This window comes from Chiloscyllium plagiosum, chromosome 22, assembly GCF_004010195.1.
Source record: "Chiloscyllium plagiosum isolate BGI_BamShark_2017 chromosome 22, ASM401019v2, whole genome shotgun sequence".
NCBI classification, from domain to species: domain Eukaryota; kingdom Metazoa; phylum Chordata; class Chondrichthyes; order Orectolobiformes; family Hemiscylliidae; genus Chiloscyllium; species Chiloscyllium plagiosum.
In genome coordinates this window covers 28,609,460-28,625,220 of record NC_057731.1, presented here as the reverse complement: position 1 = coordinate 28,625,220, position 15,761 = coordinate 28,609,460, and the positions used below count along the sequence as shown (strand labels likewise).

General features: G+C 41.1%; 1 protein-coding gene across 3 annotated transcripts in view; it reads left to right on the top strand.

The window, feature by feature from the left end:
• The window catches only part of LOC122561158 (phospholysine phosphohistidine inorganic pyrophosphate phosphatase), a 194,819-nt gene that overhangs the window by 68,376 nt on the left and 110,682 nt on the right, over positions 1–15,761 (top strand). For all 3 annotated transcript variants that reach the window (XM_043712654.1, XM_043712652.1, XM_043712653.1), the window contains 3 exons: positions 1,060–1,247; positions 6,111–6,264; positions 11,820–11,883. In XM_043712654.1, coding sequence (XP_043568589.1) covers positions 1,060–1,247; positions 6,111–6,264; positions 11,820–11,883 — 406 coding nt within the window. The remainder of the gene's footprint in view (positions 1–1,059; positions 1,248–6,110; positions 6,265–11,819; positions 11,884–15,761) is intronic.

Sequence of the window (15,761 nt, the reverse complement as noted above, 5' to 3'; positions counted from 1 at the left end):
AATCCAATTACATCTCTGAATAATTCCCAAAGAATGATTATCAACCTGAAGGGTTAACTCTATTTCTGTCGCCAAAAGTGCGAGCAGACCCACTGAGTATTTCCATTACTTTCAGGTGTTATGTTGGATCTATTCTGCTTTTCTTTTGCCTCGTCTTTAATATGAAATTACAATTCCCCGCACACTAGAGGGAGTGTCACAAAGGTTCACTGGATCTATTCCCAGGCTGGTGAGATTGTCCTACAGAGAGATTGGGTAACTGGGCCTGTATTTTCTAGAGGTTCAAAGAACAAGAGGTGATCTCATTGAAACTTACAAAATACTTAACAGGATAGACATGGTAACTGTAGGTAAACTATTTCTCTCATTTGGCAGTCTAAAACCAAGAGATATAATTCAAAAATGAAGCAGGATGGCATTTAGTTCTGAAATCAAGAGAATTTTGTTTTACTCTGGAGGGCCTTTGGAATACTGTACACAAGAGGCCTGTGAAAGCTCATTCTTTGAGTATGTTTAAAGTAGAATTGTGATAAATTTATGATTCCCAAAGTCATAAAGAGTTATAGGGATAGTATTGATAGAAGACATTGAAGAGATTGATTGGCCATAATCACGCTGAATGGTTCAAAGGGCTGAATGCCCTACTCCTATTCCTATGGAATAATAGCACTTATCATTAATGATATTAATCATGCCCTTTTGTTACATTTAATGCTTGCATTGAAACATAGTTCAACTGTCTGACAAGACAGCTATCTTTAGAGTAAGTTATGGAAAGCATTTTGTGAGAAATTTGAGTAGCATCACATCTTTCCATTTACAATCATTTCACTTAGTTGCTCGAGTGCTGCCAGCATGGCACAAGTTCAAGACTCAGTGAGACTTGTTCCTGGTGTCTGTCTAATATTGATAAAATTGCTGATACATTGAGGAAATCTTACGTAATGCTCCAGAGCCAGTCATTTGTGAGACTTCTTTTTCCTTCGTTGTAATTCTGATAAACATCTGCCTTAATTGAAAACATGATTGAATGTAAATGATTTACTTTTTCTGGTGCAGAATCAAAGAGGCCAATTTAAAGGTGCGTTTTTGCACCAACGAAACTCAGGCCACCCGGGAGAAGTTTGTGGCGAAGTTGCAAAACCTGGGATTTGATATCGCTTTGGGTGAAGTCTTTGCTCCTGCCCCTGCTGCTTGTCAAATTTTGAAGGAACGTGGACTTAGACCACACCTCCTTGTACATGATGGTTAGTGCTCAAATGTTCTTTTTTTAATTAACCACCAAATTTATAGCTGTGAAGCATGGTTGTTATTGAGTGACGCATTTCACTGTTGTGGAATTATTTGAGATCTCCTTTGTTTTGCTCCTTTCTAATAGGCAAATGTTAGTTGTGTGCAGGAGCTGTCATGATTTAATTGAGAAAACTTAGCACATTTGACTGACTTCAGTTATGTGGATATATGGGGAATGTACTGACAGACCAGGTCTTCTCTCTTGAAACCAGAACAGTGATGAATGACCAAACAACAGTTTAAAAATTGTGAAAGGTTTTGATAATGTGTATGCAGAGATAATGGCCCAAACCTTCTAAGAGCAAGATAATCATTGCAGCAGTTTAGACTTGAATTAAGTGTTGGCACCATTTAGTCCCAACACAGCTGACTCTACAGAAATTGCCCTGAAAGTTTCAACTTTTTCAAATTCTGATGGTCAATTATCTGGTGCTTGGATTCCTCTGTAAAAGTCCCCAAATCTGAGTGAGAGTAAGACAGTATGGGGGGGGGGTCTGTCATACTTTAGATTAGACTAGATTCCAGACAGTGTGGAACCAGGCCCTTCTGCCCAACCAGTCCACACTGGCCCTCCGAAGAGTAACCCACCCAGACCCATTTCCCTCTGACTAATGCACCTAACACTATGGGCAATTTAGCGTGGCCAATTCGCCTGACCTGCACATCTTTGGATTGTGGGAGGAAACTGGAGCACCTAGAGGAAATCCATGCAGACACGGGGAGAATGTGCAACTTGGGACCCTGGTGCTGTGAGGCAACAGTGCTAACCACTGAGCCACCGTGTTGCCCCTAGTTTAATAGTTACTCAGGCAATGGAAGAGGAACTCAAACCTGTTCTAATTCCCAGCTAACCATTAAACTGACACACCATTGGCTCATCCCTCGGCTACATCCCTCCCTGGACCCAGCATACCATTCAGCCGCAACCCCGACACACTCGCCCCTACCACAGACACCTGGCAACTCCAGAACTGACATCCCCAACTCTTTGATCTGCCTATTCGCACACCCAACTCAACTCCTGACTGCCCTCCCCCTCTGGTGTTTGCTGTTGCCTTTATTGGGGTGTTTTCAGGTTCTCTGGTATCTGGAAGGTGTGGCTGCACCTGCATTATGCTGAATCAAACCCTATACAGTAGGTTATCATGGAGGGACTTAGGAGCAGCCAGGCTGGGAATTCTGTTCAGACACTGGTTCCTCTGGTGGGGAAAAAGCATAACTTGAGGTTGTCAGTATAAAATAGTCACTACAAAATACAGTAGGGAGTTTGAAAAAATTTCTTTAGTCGAAGAGTGGTGGAAATTAGAAACTCTGCACGCAGAAAAGATTTACCAGGATGTTACCGGAACTGGAGGATTTGAGTTATAAGGAGAGGCTAGATAGGCTGGGACTACTTTCACAGGAGCATAGGAAGTTGAGGGGTAAATCTTGAAGAGGTTTATAAAATCATGAGGTGCTTAGATAAGGTGAATAGCAAAGGTCTTTTCTCTCGGGTTGGGGAGTTCAAAACTAGTGGGCATAATTTTAAGATGAGAGAAGAAAGATTTAAAAGGGACCTGAGAGGTAACATTTTCACACAAAAGGTGGTTCATATGTGGACTGAACTTCCAGACAGGAAGTGGTAGGTGCAGGTTCAATTACAACATTTAAAAGACATTAGGATAGCTTTGTGAAAAGGAAAGGTTTAGAGGAATGTGGGCCAAGTGCAGGTAATTAGGATTGGTTTAGTTTGGGAAACTTGGTCGGCATGAATGACTTGGACCGAGGGGGTCTGTATTTGTGCTGTAGGGCACTCTGACTCTGTACAGAGTGCTTGAAACAAATATCGTTGATGCATTTAAGGAGAAATTGGATAAGAATGTGAAGAAAAAGATGATGTTGGTTATTGTGGTAGATTTAGAAGAGAAAAGCAGGGAGGAGCTGGGAGCATAATGATGGGCATGGACTCATTAAGCTGAATGGCTTGTTTCTATTGTCTTGTATCCAGTTTTCCAAAGTCTGCTTACCTGATAACTCTGGGACTTCTGAAGAAACAGATTGATGTTCTTAACGAGTCCGTTTTGTTAAAAGGCAGATGTCATCTTGTACAAAGTTGCAATAATAATTCTTTCAGAATGTTGTTCTGACCATTGCCCTCTTTGGCGGAATTGCCCCTTGTATGTAGAAGAGGATGGAAAAGCTGGCTAATGAATGAAAATGTTCAACACATGAAAGCAAGATTACTATCAAACATCAGTCCACTGTAGAATGACAAAAAGCATATTTATGTAACACTCTGACTGTTAATCTTTACATGCATTGAGGAGTAAAATACATGGGCACAGGAATGTGCAGGACCACAAAAGACCAATTAGGTCCATCTACCCAGAAGCCAGCTTACTGCCTGTGTAACTTGATTTGAGTTTCCCACGAAATACTCACCATTTAACCACCAGCCCCACTAACCAGCGCATGTAAAATTATTAATATTGTAAATTAATGTTATTGCTTCTGTTGCCTCCTAAGCAATTTGAAGTTGTTAGATCTGTTGGTCAACTACATAGCAAACTCTAATTTTATTGTGTGGTTTAAAAACATTTTGAAGTGCTTTTGGAGTTTGAACATCAAGTAGCATGACAGAACATCTGCCCAAAAATTGAGAGCAGTTCAAGTCTGCCTCAGTTGGCAGGTTTTTCTGTTTAATGAAAGCAGTATTTGAAATGCTAACTGCTTGCATAATTTAGGAGTAGAATGCCTCAATTGTACCCTCTGAAAATATGCCTGAGTCAGGCAGTATTTGCAGATTAAGAGTTTTCAACTTTTCATAATTAAGTGCGATGGCTAGTTATGTTGAATAAGATCTAGAAACCTTTTTGCTGATATTTAAAGTAAATTTTTCCCACAGTACTCAGACTTACTTTAATTTGATTGTTTATGCCATGTTGGACCATTGTTCATTTATCATTTGATTTGGGAACATGGGTGACATAGGCAAACTTGCATTTATTACCAATTTGATACTTTCCCTGAAAAGGTACTGTTGGGTTGCAATTTTTCGATGTGACACTGAGAGTGCTGGTGGCGCTTCCCTGATGCTTTTGGGTCAGAAACTGCAGGCAGTTTTAAAAATGGCAGTAAGGCTCAGACTTTTGTGTGAGTACATTTGCACATTGTGAAATTTGTGCCCACCCTTTGACCGGGGGTTTGACTTGACACAGTGTATTTCGGGAGCCACAATAGCATGTGTGAGGGGTCTGGTGTGGAGGCAGGCCATTTCAAATGCCCGTTGCAGTTCTCCAACAAAGTAGTTCAGCTCCCAACAGAGGTTTTATTTTAAACTTTGAAAAACAGTGTTTCTTTAACAGTCAGCACTATCAATATATTTAAAGCAGAAAATGAAACATGACAACAAAGACGGACAGAATTTTATTTTACATTTTTAATGCGTTATGATGTGTTTAAAAATTGAAAAGTCATTGCAATATTGGATGGCAATTGCTCAATTCTAGTCAACGTAATGATCAACTGCTGAAAACAATCAGTGTAATGTGATAATAATACCTAAGAAGAATGGATGAGAATTAGTAGGCTGTGCTGAATGCAGCCCCTGTCATAACTGGGCTGGGTGCGTGGATGGTTAAAAACATGAAAGGAATTGATCAGGCTGTAAAGTTATGGAACTCAATGTTGCCTCCTAGAGGCTGCAGGGTCCCCAAGCAGAAAATGAGATGCTGTTCTTTGAGCTTGTGCTGAGGTTCACTGGGACATTGCAGTAAGCCTGAGAAAGAAATGTAGGCCAGGGAGCATGGTGTTGAAATGGCAGGCAACTGGAAGGTCAGGGTCCCTTTTACATACAGAACATTCTGGGAATCTGTCACCAAGCCTGCATTTCATCTGCCCATTGGAGAGGAGACTGCATTGTGAGCAGCACAGGAAATTGTTTGCCAGCAGAATAAAATGAAGTTCAATATTTCACAACTAGGCCTGACATATTGGATTCAGAATGGTGTGTGCCTGAAAAGGGAGTTGTCACTAGTAGTGGAATGTTATTGGTCTTGGCCATTTTGGTTCATTTCAATGGAAGGTACTGTTGAAATAAGCCTGGTGGTTATTGGTCCTGCATAATTATTACAATAGTAAGGATTTCGTTGAAATGAATTGCACTGTTCTGGATGGTGTCCGATTTCTTGACAGGTGTAGCTGCACCTGTTTGAGCATTCCACTATATTCCTGATTTGAGCCTTCTATCTCGCAGGCTTTCAGGGTCAAGAAAGGAGTCATGTATCATCAACATTTTTGTAGCCAGTTTATTGATGTGGTTGGTCAAGTTACCATCCTCCTCACTGACAACTCTAAGCTATTGCTGGTCAGTAACTGAGTAGTGATGCCTTATCATAAAAGGTTGGACTTTTTGTTGTAACAGATGAAAATTGCTTATGCTGGCTTCAGCTGAAACTGCACCTTATGCAGCTCTCCATGTAGGCAGGCATATATTCCATTATTTTCAAATAATTCAGTTCCTGTTTTGAAAAACATACTCAATATATGTACCATGAGATTTTGCACTGAGTAATTGCATGTAGAAGTGTGTCAGCCTTTTTTAGATAATTTGCAGTCAACGATATTTCTTTATCCCCAGAGAGATGTGAGTTTTGTATATAACTAAAAAGATATTGTAACAATCTTAAAGGTGGTAAAATGCTTATACAGAAGTGTTTCTAAAGTCTTCTCTGGTAGAATTCATATTATAATTATTAACTCTGAATATTTGATCTAACAAAGCTAAATGGGAAAATGGTAACATTTTATAGTGATTTTGTTTTTCAATTCAATTCCAGATCTTCTACCAGAGTTTAACCAGATTGACCAATCAAATCCCAACTGTGTTGTGATTGGAGATGCTGCAGATAATTTTTCTTACAAGAACCTGAATCAGGCTTTTCAAGTTTTGATTGGACTGGAAAAACCTGTGCTGCTATCTCTTGGCAGAGGGTAAGAAGTTTTTTACTGTTGGATAAAAAGGCCTTAACCACAGACGATGCTGCCATGTGAATAATTCTGTTTAAGGCTGTGTAAATAGAGGAAAAATCAATGGGTCTCCCCTCACAAGATCAATGCTGAGAGATTACCAGAGGTTATCCTGACAAAGATCTTTAGCTTGACTTTGGCTCTGTCATTGTGTTAAGAACAGGACTATAACATGGAACGCCCCAAAACAAGACTTTAGTTGTGCATTGTATTTTCAATTCAAATATTTTGTTTGTCCTTTTTGATGCCAACACAAACATGCTGTGACCTGTCAAATTGCCTGTAGGACTGTCGATATGATACAATTAATCCTCTAGAATGTCTGCTCCCTAAGACTTTTGTAAACAGGGTATTGTATCTTTTTAATCAATCACCAATAATCCTCATCTAGGGAAGCAAGATCAAGTGCTATTTTATAGGTCAAGGTGGGCATTTCAGCCATGGGGTGGGAATGAGTTGGAAAGTGTGAACCAATATCTTTTTTTTGGGGGGGGGGGTGGGAGATGGTGGGTTAGTGGAGTAATGGAGATTTGCCCCAGGAGATCAGAAAATGACTGCAATAAAGGAGGTGGCTAATTTGAAGGACGAGGATTGGCGAACAATTTGAATGGTGAGAATTGTAAGCCTGCAGATTGCAGAACTCCACTTGACCTTCGTATTTGGTGATTTGAGCTCTATAGTTCACTTTTGAAGATATTAATTGAAGCAATGAAATGCATTTGGTTAGATATACTAGAGTTGAGCTTTTATGGTTGCATTGACAGTGTCTTAAGTCATGGCAAGTAGTGAATTAATAAATTTGTCAGTATTATCTAGCTGGGGAATTAGCTGAACTGGGGGTCCTTTCAGGGTGTGTATGTGTATGTGTGTAATTGCTGTTGGAGAAGAGGAAAGGTTTGGAATGACTGACTGAAATCCTTTTACTGAAAAGATTGACCTTATGGTCAGTCAGGTTATCAGTTGGAGAGAAATTAAACAAAAGTGAATTAGTTTAAGGTGCTCGCAATTCATAACATTTGAAAAATACTAAAATTTCACTGCTGTCATGTCTAACAGAGCGCAAGTTAGTGCAGAGTCATCCAGTGGCCAGAACAGGGAATTGCAAATGGGGCTCAAACCAAGTTTTATAATTGGAAATCTTCCTTCAAAACTTCTGTTCCCTTCCTGTTAATTACATGGATTATCACAGAACACTCCCCCCCCCCCCCCCCCAGCCCCATTTGTGGACTTTTCTTTCTATCCTTTTATTATCATTTCCTTTTCCTACCATCAATTCAAAAGCACCCACTTTTTCACTATATATTTTCTCATCCTATTCTCGCTCGCGCTCTCCCGCGCTCTCTTTCTTGCACTCTCCTTCTCTTGTGCCCTCTCTTGCTCTATCTCACTCTTTCTCATGCTCTCTCTCTCTCTCTCAGCTGAGGGATGAAGAGGGGACCCTGGAGGAGGCTGTGCCTACAGGTAGTCTTCAGGAAACACTTTACTTCTAACTGCCCTTCATTCTGGTGTGATATATCAACCTACTTAATTTCATCACATCAGAGAGGCAGTGGCCTGGTAGTGTTGTCACTCGACTATTAATCCAGGGAGTCTACTAATGATTTGTGGACCAGGATTCAAATCCTGTCATGGAAGATGATGGAATTTGGATTCAATAAAAAATCTGGAACGAAGACTCAAATGGTCACCATGAAATGGATGTGGAAAATCCCATCTGGTTCACTCATCTCCCTTAGGGAAGGAAACAGCCATTCCTTATCTGGTCTGGCCCGACATGATTCCAGAACCACAGCAACCTGGTTGACTCAACTGCGATAAATATGGCCTAGCCAGTGACACCCACTTCCTGTGTACGAATGAAAAAAAAAGCTGCCACTGAGCTAAGTAGCCTGCTGCAGCTACAGTTAGTCTCGAGCAAAAACATGGTCTGTGGCTGTCAAGGTCATTGTAGGCTTTGATTTTAAGCAATGGACTGATAGGATCTCCTCTCAGGCTGATATCTCTCAATTCACTGTTCACAAGTATATTTGAGAAATTGTCAAGTTTAATTGTTCTAAGAGGGGTCTATATCAGCAGGATTGGACTTCACCCAAATTTCCTCCCTCTGGAATGAAAAGGACCAGAGACTGAACCTTCACTGCTTTGAATGCTCATCATCACAGTTGAGGTAACTTTCTTAACAGAAAATGAGTTCATGATCCAGCTTGTTGGACCAATAGGCATCATTGATCTGTGCCTGGATTTCTGGCAGCAGTCAATTCTCTGTATTCATTCTGTACCAGAGCTTTGCGTTACCTTTGTTTCAATAAGCTGGCTTCGTGTGACAAAAGATATTTACTCCAGATCTAGCCTATGACTCCTGTCACAAATTGATAGCTAGCCACAGAAATGGTGTGGAATAAAGCCATGGTGCCAGTGGAAATATAATGGAGCAGATGGACAGTGTAAACCTGAAGTTTATAGTTATCACTTAATGCATTTCTAGACTTTGAAACAGAGGAGCAAGAGTTCACCAACTTGTGCTTCAAATCCCTTATATATTTCCCCAACAAAGATGTATTTTCTCAGTCTTGAAAATTGCAATGGACCCAGCTTTTGTGGAGAAAATTTCAGATTTCCACTGACCTTTGGATGGATAATATTTCTATCCTAAATGGCTTTGTTTTTAAGATTATGTTTATGCCCCTTTGCTCTCGACTCTGCCACAAGAGGCATCTCTGCATCTATTTCATTGAATTAGATAATTATAGAATCCATATAGTGTGGAAGCAGGCCATTTGGCCCAAGGCATCCACACTGACCATCCCACCCATACCCACCCCTACCCTTCAACCCTGCATTTCCTGTGGCTAATGCACCTTGCCTGCACATTACTGGACTCTATGGTCAATTTAGCATGGCTAATCCACCTAACCTGGACATCTTTGGACTATGGGAGGAAACCAGAGCATTCAGAGGAAATCCATGCAGACACAGGGAGAGTGTGCAAACTCCACACAGGTAGTCGCCTGAGGATGGAATCAAATCTGGGGTCCTGGCGCTATGAGGCAGCAGTGCTAGCCACTGTGCCACCCCAAAGTGGTAAGGAGATAAGATTATCTCTCAAACATAAAATACAAGAGAATGTTAACCAACTGTGTCCAACCTGTCTTCGTAATTTAACCCTTTAAATCCTAGTATGTTTCTTATTGTACTGCATTTGGTACTACTTTGTAATCCTGGTTCAAAACACAAAAGCAAGTAGGTTCAGCCCTCTTGTTTTAGTCTGAATTATTTGGCTCCCCACCTTTTTGGGTGGACTGAAGTGGATGCAGTGTAATCTCTGCAAATTAACTGATTGTTAATGCAATGATTGATTAAACATTTGAACACTGTCAGTGGAGGTACATTTTGAATCATGAAAGCTAGGGATGAAATTGTGTGAGCATATAAAACTTGGAAGAAAGCTTTAGTTTTGACAAGGATTCACGTCACCATTGTTCAAATATTACTTCTCCAAGCAGGAAGACAATATCAAAGAAACTGATAAATTGAGAAAGAGGATGGAAAGATCATGAAGGAATAAAAAAGGAGGACAATGAGATGAAAGGGTGGACAGTTACAAGCAAAAACAAAATCGGGCAGCTTCAATAATAATCCCGAATTAGACATTCCATTATGCTGGGCACAAAAGCATAACCAGTCTCATTAAAAATCGGTCAGTAAAGAATGAACATTTGCACACAGATGGATATGGTATGCATCTGGATTGATAAAAATACAATGTGACTCCAGAATGAAGTCAAAATTGGCAAGATCAATCTATACTTCAGTCAGCAAATGAGAAGTTAGAAGTTATGCCAGCATGACAGAATTACTCAAGGAGTCTCCTCTAAATATATTGATTTACATTCAGCATCTCTTTTAGATGGGATGTGGAATTGGCAGTGTAATTTCTCTGGTCATGCCAGTGTCAGAAAATTAAGCTGCTTACCCTAGCCTATGGAAGGTTAATGGTTGCTCAAGCAGAGGTCAAGTGGTCATTTGAGAGAGAGGCTTTGATGTATAATTGAAAATGGCAGAAAGATAAACCATAAAACCCATGTCCAACCATGTTGCACATTTCTCATCTGCTGTCGGAGACCTTAATACAGTCCATCTGGCATGGAGCAGAAATAGTTCTCAAAAAATGATTTGCTCAATAACTCTGTCACTCAGCTGACATTATCTGCTTGAGTGAAGGTGAATTACATTTAAGTGAGAGAACAATATGAATTTTTTTTTGAAGTTTATTTAGCTGGCAATAGATTGAAAGACATTTAATTTTTCATACCTTCTCCATTAGCTTACAGATTTTCCTTATTTTTTTTTCTCTACTGCAGGGTTACTGTGAAAAACTTCACGGAACACTGTGCACCTCATAATGAAAATGAAATATTTGATCATTTTGTTTCTCTTAACATGAATGCATTAACATACAGGAAGAAGCTATTTAACCTATTGTATCAGCTGGGGATGGCTCTATACTGGAGTTGAAAACAGAACTAAAGAATGAGTACAGCACAGAAAGAGGTCGTTCAACTCACCAAGTCTGTGTGGCTCTCAGCAAGACAATCTCAGTTATTCCAATTTCACCATCCTTTCCCCATAGCCTTTTAATATATTATCCAAATCCCTTTTGGTTGAATCAGATTCTACTGCGTTTTGAGGTAGTTGCATCACAGTTCCTAAACATTTCCTGTGTGAAAATGATTTTTCTCATGTCACTGATTTGCCATTTACCTTAATTCATGTTCAATGGTTCATGACTGTTACACCAAGGGAACAGTGTCTCCATGTCTTCTCTATCTAAATCCCTCAAGGTTTTGAACACCTCTGTCAAATCCCCTCGCAGTCTTCTGTTCTCTAAAGAGAACAACTCCAGCCTCTCCATTGTTTCCTCATCACTGAATTCTCTAATCCATGGAATCGTTTTCGTGACTCTTTTCTACATCCTATCTAAACCCTGCGTCTCCTCCCTAAATTGCAGTTGAACACAACTCCTGTTGAGGCCAACTAGCGTTCAGTAAAGGTTTAGTATAACTTCTTTGCTCATGTACTCTGGGTTCTGTTTAAAAGCCGAGGGGCTTGTATGCCTCTTTAACACTTTTAACCTACTCTGCCACCTTTATCAAGATGAGAGCATGTTGCTGCATCCTATTTAGAATTGTACCCTTTACCTGTATGCTCCCCTTATTCTTCCTATCAAAATATATTGCTTTTTTCACCTTTCTGTATTGAAAGATTTATTTTCTGCTGTCAGAAATCTGGTCTTCAGTGACATTTGCAAAATTGAAGTGTGTTAGCCCTCACTATTATGCTAATGATGTAATTATATCCATTGTTTTGTTCACTGTGGTGATGATGTCCTCTCTAATATGCTGGATGCTAAAGCCAAGCTTTCTGTATGTCCTCAAAAGACTGCTTTGCAAAGGAGCCTTCTATATTATGGATTTTTGATTGTATTGACCTCCACATTTCTTGATGTTTCCATACTCTAGGCGATATTATAAGGAAACCGATGGAATGAAACTTGATGTTGGAGCTTACATGAAGGCATTGGAGGTACTTGAATGTTTATGCTTCCTTTTCTGTTCTGAAGGTGTTATGCTGTTGGCTAATGTTATATTATACCTCAAAAATATTCAACTTGTTTAGTGTTCTTCTCGTTCATGTGATGTGGGTTTCATTATCCATCCCGATTGCCCTTGAAAAGAGATGGACAATAAATGCTGGTGTTATGTTAAATATGCGACCAGATTACCAACTGGGAACAGAAAAATGTCAAATTTTGAAGTTCTATGACACTAAAATTGGAAGATATTCTTACAGAATATGAAGAATGGCTAGTGCCCTGTAAATTACCAAAACACTTCAAATGAAAACTGTTCTTAATGCACTCATTATATTTAAATTGTTAATATCCTTTGTGAAATAAGCTTTTTTTTGAGCTTGTTATGCTTCTTCCAAATTGTCTCTTCCCTCCCCATTTTGAAATTCTTGAGGTCTGCTTTGAAAGATGCAGTCAAATACTTCTGCCAAGACCCTCAGCTGTAGGGCGCTTCACAGATTAACTCAGTTGTACCTCGGCTGAAATTCAGAAATGTGCCAGAAACAGGCACCCTTGGCTTTCTTCTTTCCTCTGTTTCCCTCTCCCGCACACGACTCCAATACATCTGTCACCATCCTGATGGAGCTCAGCTCATTCAGTGAAAACTGAGAATGGAATTAATTCAACACTTTCCTTAGCAACGCAGCTCTGCTACTTCCAGATAAAGTCCTAAAAGAATAGTCTTCATTGGAACACCATTGACTATTCAAAAGGGGGCATTGTATGTTGGGCAGTGTGTTTCTGTATGTGTGCAGATATCTTGATTGTAGTCAAAATCTATGCAAGGTAGAAAAAAATGGTTTGAGAAGACAAGGGTATGGGGGAGGTGATAGTTCTTGGCAAGGATTATATTTTTCGAGATATGAAAACACAAGATACTTTTTTTTTAAGTGTTGATCCACTGGTGGAAGCAGAAAAGGTGTACCCTTCCTTGGAAAACGCTACTCGGAATTGCAGGTGAAAACTTCAGTGAAAACTTTGGCAAATGTGTCTAATAATTAAGCTGTCAAAGTTAATTGGGCAGAACTTGAGGCTGGACAGGTATCAATCCATGGGGTCATTATAATATTCAAGGCTGAGATAGGTAGATTTTTAATCAGTAAGGGAATCACATGTTATAGGGAAAAGGCAGGAAAGTGGAGTTGAGGATTACCAGATCATCCATAATCTCACTGAATGATGGAGCAGACTCGATGGGCTGAATGGCCTACTCTGTACCTGAATTGTAGAGTCTTATTATAGAAACAGTCACACCCAGGAAAGAATTTTCACTTCTCATCAGATAGCAGTTCTGTTGTTTTGGTGGCCACCTTTCTTAAAAGGAGCTCCAAACTGAAGAGGGACACACAATGCATAGTACCATTTTTAAATGGAACTCAGATGATGCAGGAAATAATCAGTTAATTGCCAGGAAGTTATGGAAAGTACGAGAATTGAAGACATTAATATGGAAGACAAAGAGGCGATGAAAAAAGCAGGCCATTACAACAAACTCTAAAACATAATATAAACATATAGAGCACATTTCTCCCCTCTCTGGAGGTGGTGAGGAGGACCAGCAATTGGGCAGATTGTTCCAGGAGAGACGCTCATCCCTTCTCACTGCCTCAGCCATACACAGCTGGGCAAAAGATCAGTTGGAACTTCCCAGCAGGTCAGGCCCATAAGTGGGCAACTAACAGCTGCTGAAGCCACCTTTTTCCTTTTCCTCTGATACCCCTGACTAGTAAAATTCTCGCTGTTGGATCCCTGAAGAACAGTTCAACTCCCACTCCTCCAAGGACATGCAGGTCCTGGGCCGCCTCCATCGCCACACCCTAACCACCCGACGCAAGGAGGAAGAACACCTCATCTTCCACCTTGGGATCCTCCAACCCCACAGCATCAATGTGGACTTCACTAGTTTCCTCCCTCACCTTATCCCAGTTCCAACCTTCCAACCTGGCAGTGCCTTCTTGACCTGTCCTACTTCTGCCTGACCTGCTGTGCTTTTCCAGCACCACACTCTCGACATTGATATCTATTACAAACCCACAGACTTTTGTGGTTACATTGACTATACATCCTCACGCTCTGCTTCCATAAAGACTCTATTCCATTCTCAAGGTTTCTCTGCCTCCGCATGTATTTTGTTGATGCCACATTCAGCAGGGGAGGGTCTCAGAATTTGCCACCCTTTCTCCTCAATCACTTTGATTGTCAGGGCCCCAAGCCATGTCCGACCATCTCCCACACTTACACTCTTAACCTTTCCCTCCCCTGCCGCACAAATGAGAGAGTCCCCCTAGTTCTCCCTTTCCATCCCATCAGCATCCACATCCAAAGAGTCATAAGCTGCCATTTCTGTCACTACCAACAGGATGCCACTACCAGACACATGCTTCCCTCCCTTCCCTTGATGGCCTTGAGGTACAGCACATTATATTCCTCCTCAGTAACTTACAGCCTTCAGGACTCAACTTTGAATTTAACAATTTCAGAAGGTGACCACCCTCCTCCTTCACTACCCTTCCCCCACGCCCAAAGGTCCTGTTCTGCACTGGTTTCTCCCAGCATAGCCGACACATTCAACTATTCATACACAGCATTCTTGCCTTGCCTTGTCTTTATACACTTTGTACCCTCAACCAAAGATGTCAGGCTCATATACTTCTATCTTGTTTTGCTGGTTAGAGCTAACACATAAGCAGGAAGCTTGTTATAGTTGTAGACAGGCCTCAGTCAAATTAAGAGGGATTGCTTTCGCTCAGGGAATCTCGGCACAGTAAGTCGAGGGCACTATCTGATACCTGCTCGGAGCTGGATTTGATTTATCAGCCACTGAGGACAATCAGATTCAGGGTGTTAGCCAATCAGTGGGTAAGGAGCCAAATGTCAGGCAGTCCACCACCCATCCTGACTCTTTTTGCCTGAACATTAGCTGTTTGCCTCCTGATATTATGGCAGATGAAAGTGGGCAGCACAGCTGTTCTTTTGATGTAAGTGGGAGATGTCCCAAGCAAGCGCGTAGGCAGCACACAGGCATGCAGGGGAGTGAGGAAAGATGTTGCAGGCAATAGTGAGAGTGGTAGAGCATGAAACTTAATGGGAGGTGGGTACAGAAGCAAAGAGAGTCAGTGTGAGATATCAATGAAAAGATGGTGCCAGTTATGCTGGGTGAATGGAGAAGGACATCGATGGTGCTGGCTATTCCTGCAGAAAGCCAAAACCGCTTTAATCTGAGTGGTAACCTCCGACAAGGCTGACATGGCCTGGTGTCATGGATTCCACTGCCAGTCCTGGGGAAAGAGGAAGTCCTGTGTTTTTTTCCACCCTGTAAAGCAGGATGTACTGGTTCCCTTATGTAAACTAGGGCACCAATATCCCCTTATGCCCGAAACGTCAATTCTCCTGTTCCTTTGATGCTGCCTGACCTGCTGCGCTTTTCCAGCAACACATTTTTAAGTTCTGATCTCCAGCATCTGCAGTCCTCATTTTCTCCACCAATATCCCCTGTTGTGCCATGTCCAGGGCAATGTCAGGAACCTTGTAGGGCAGCTCCAGAAGGACAGTCCATGACCAGGTTCTGGGAACAGCATGTAGTAAGACGTGGCTCGACCAGGATGTTGTGAGGAATGCCGTAAGGGCTGGAAAGGAAGTTAGTTTGATGTGTTTGGTCAGATACATTGAGAAATCTTGCCTGGCCTCAAGGTGAGAATCCCGCCAAAAAAAACCTGATGCAACTTACATTTAACCTAAAAAAATGTAAGATTCAGCCCAATGTTTTGAGTCCAAAATAAGTTCTTTGGTGTCACATGCCAGCCAAACTAATGTATGTTTAAGGAAAAATGCT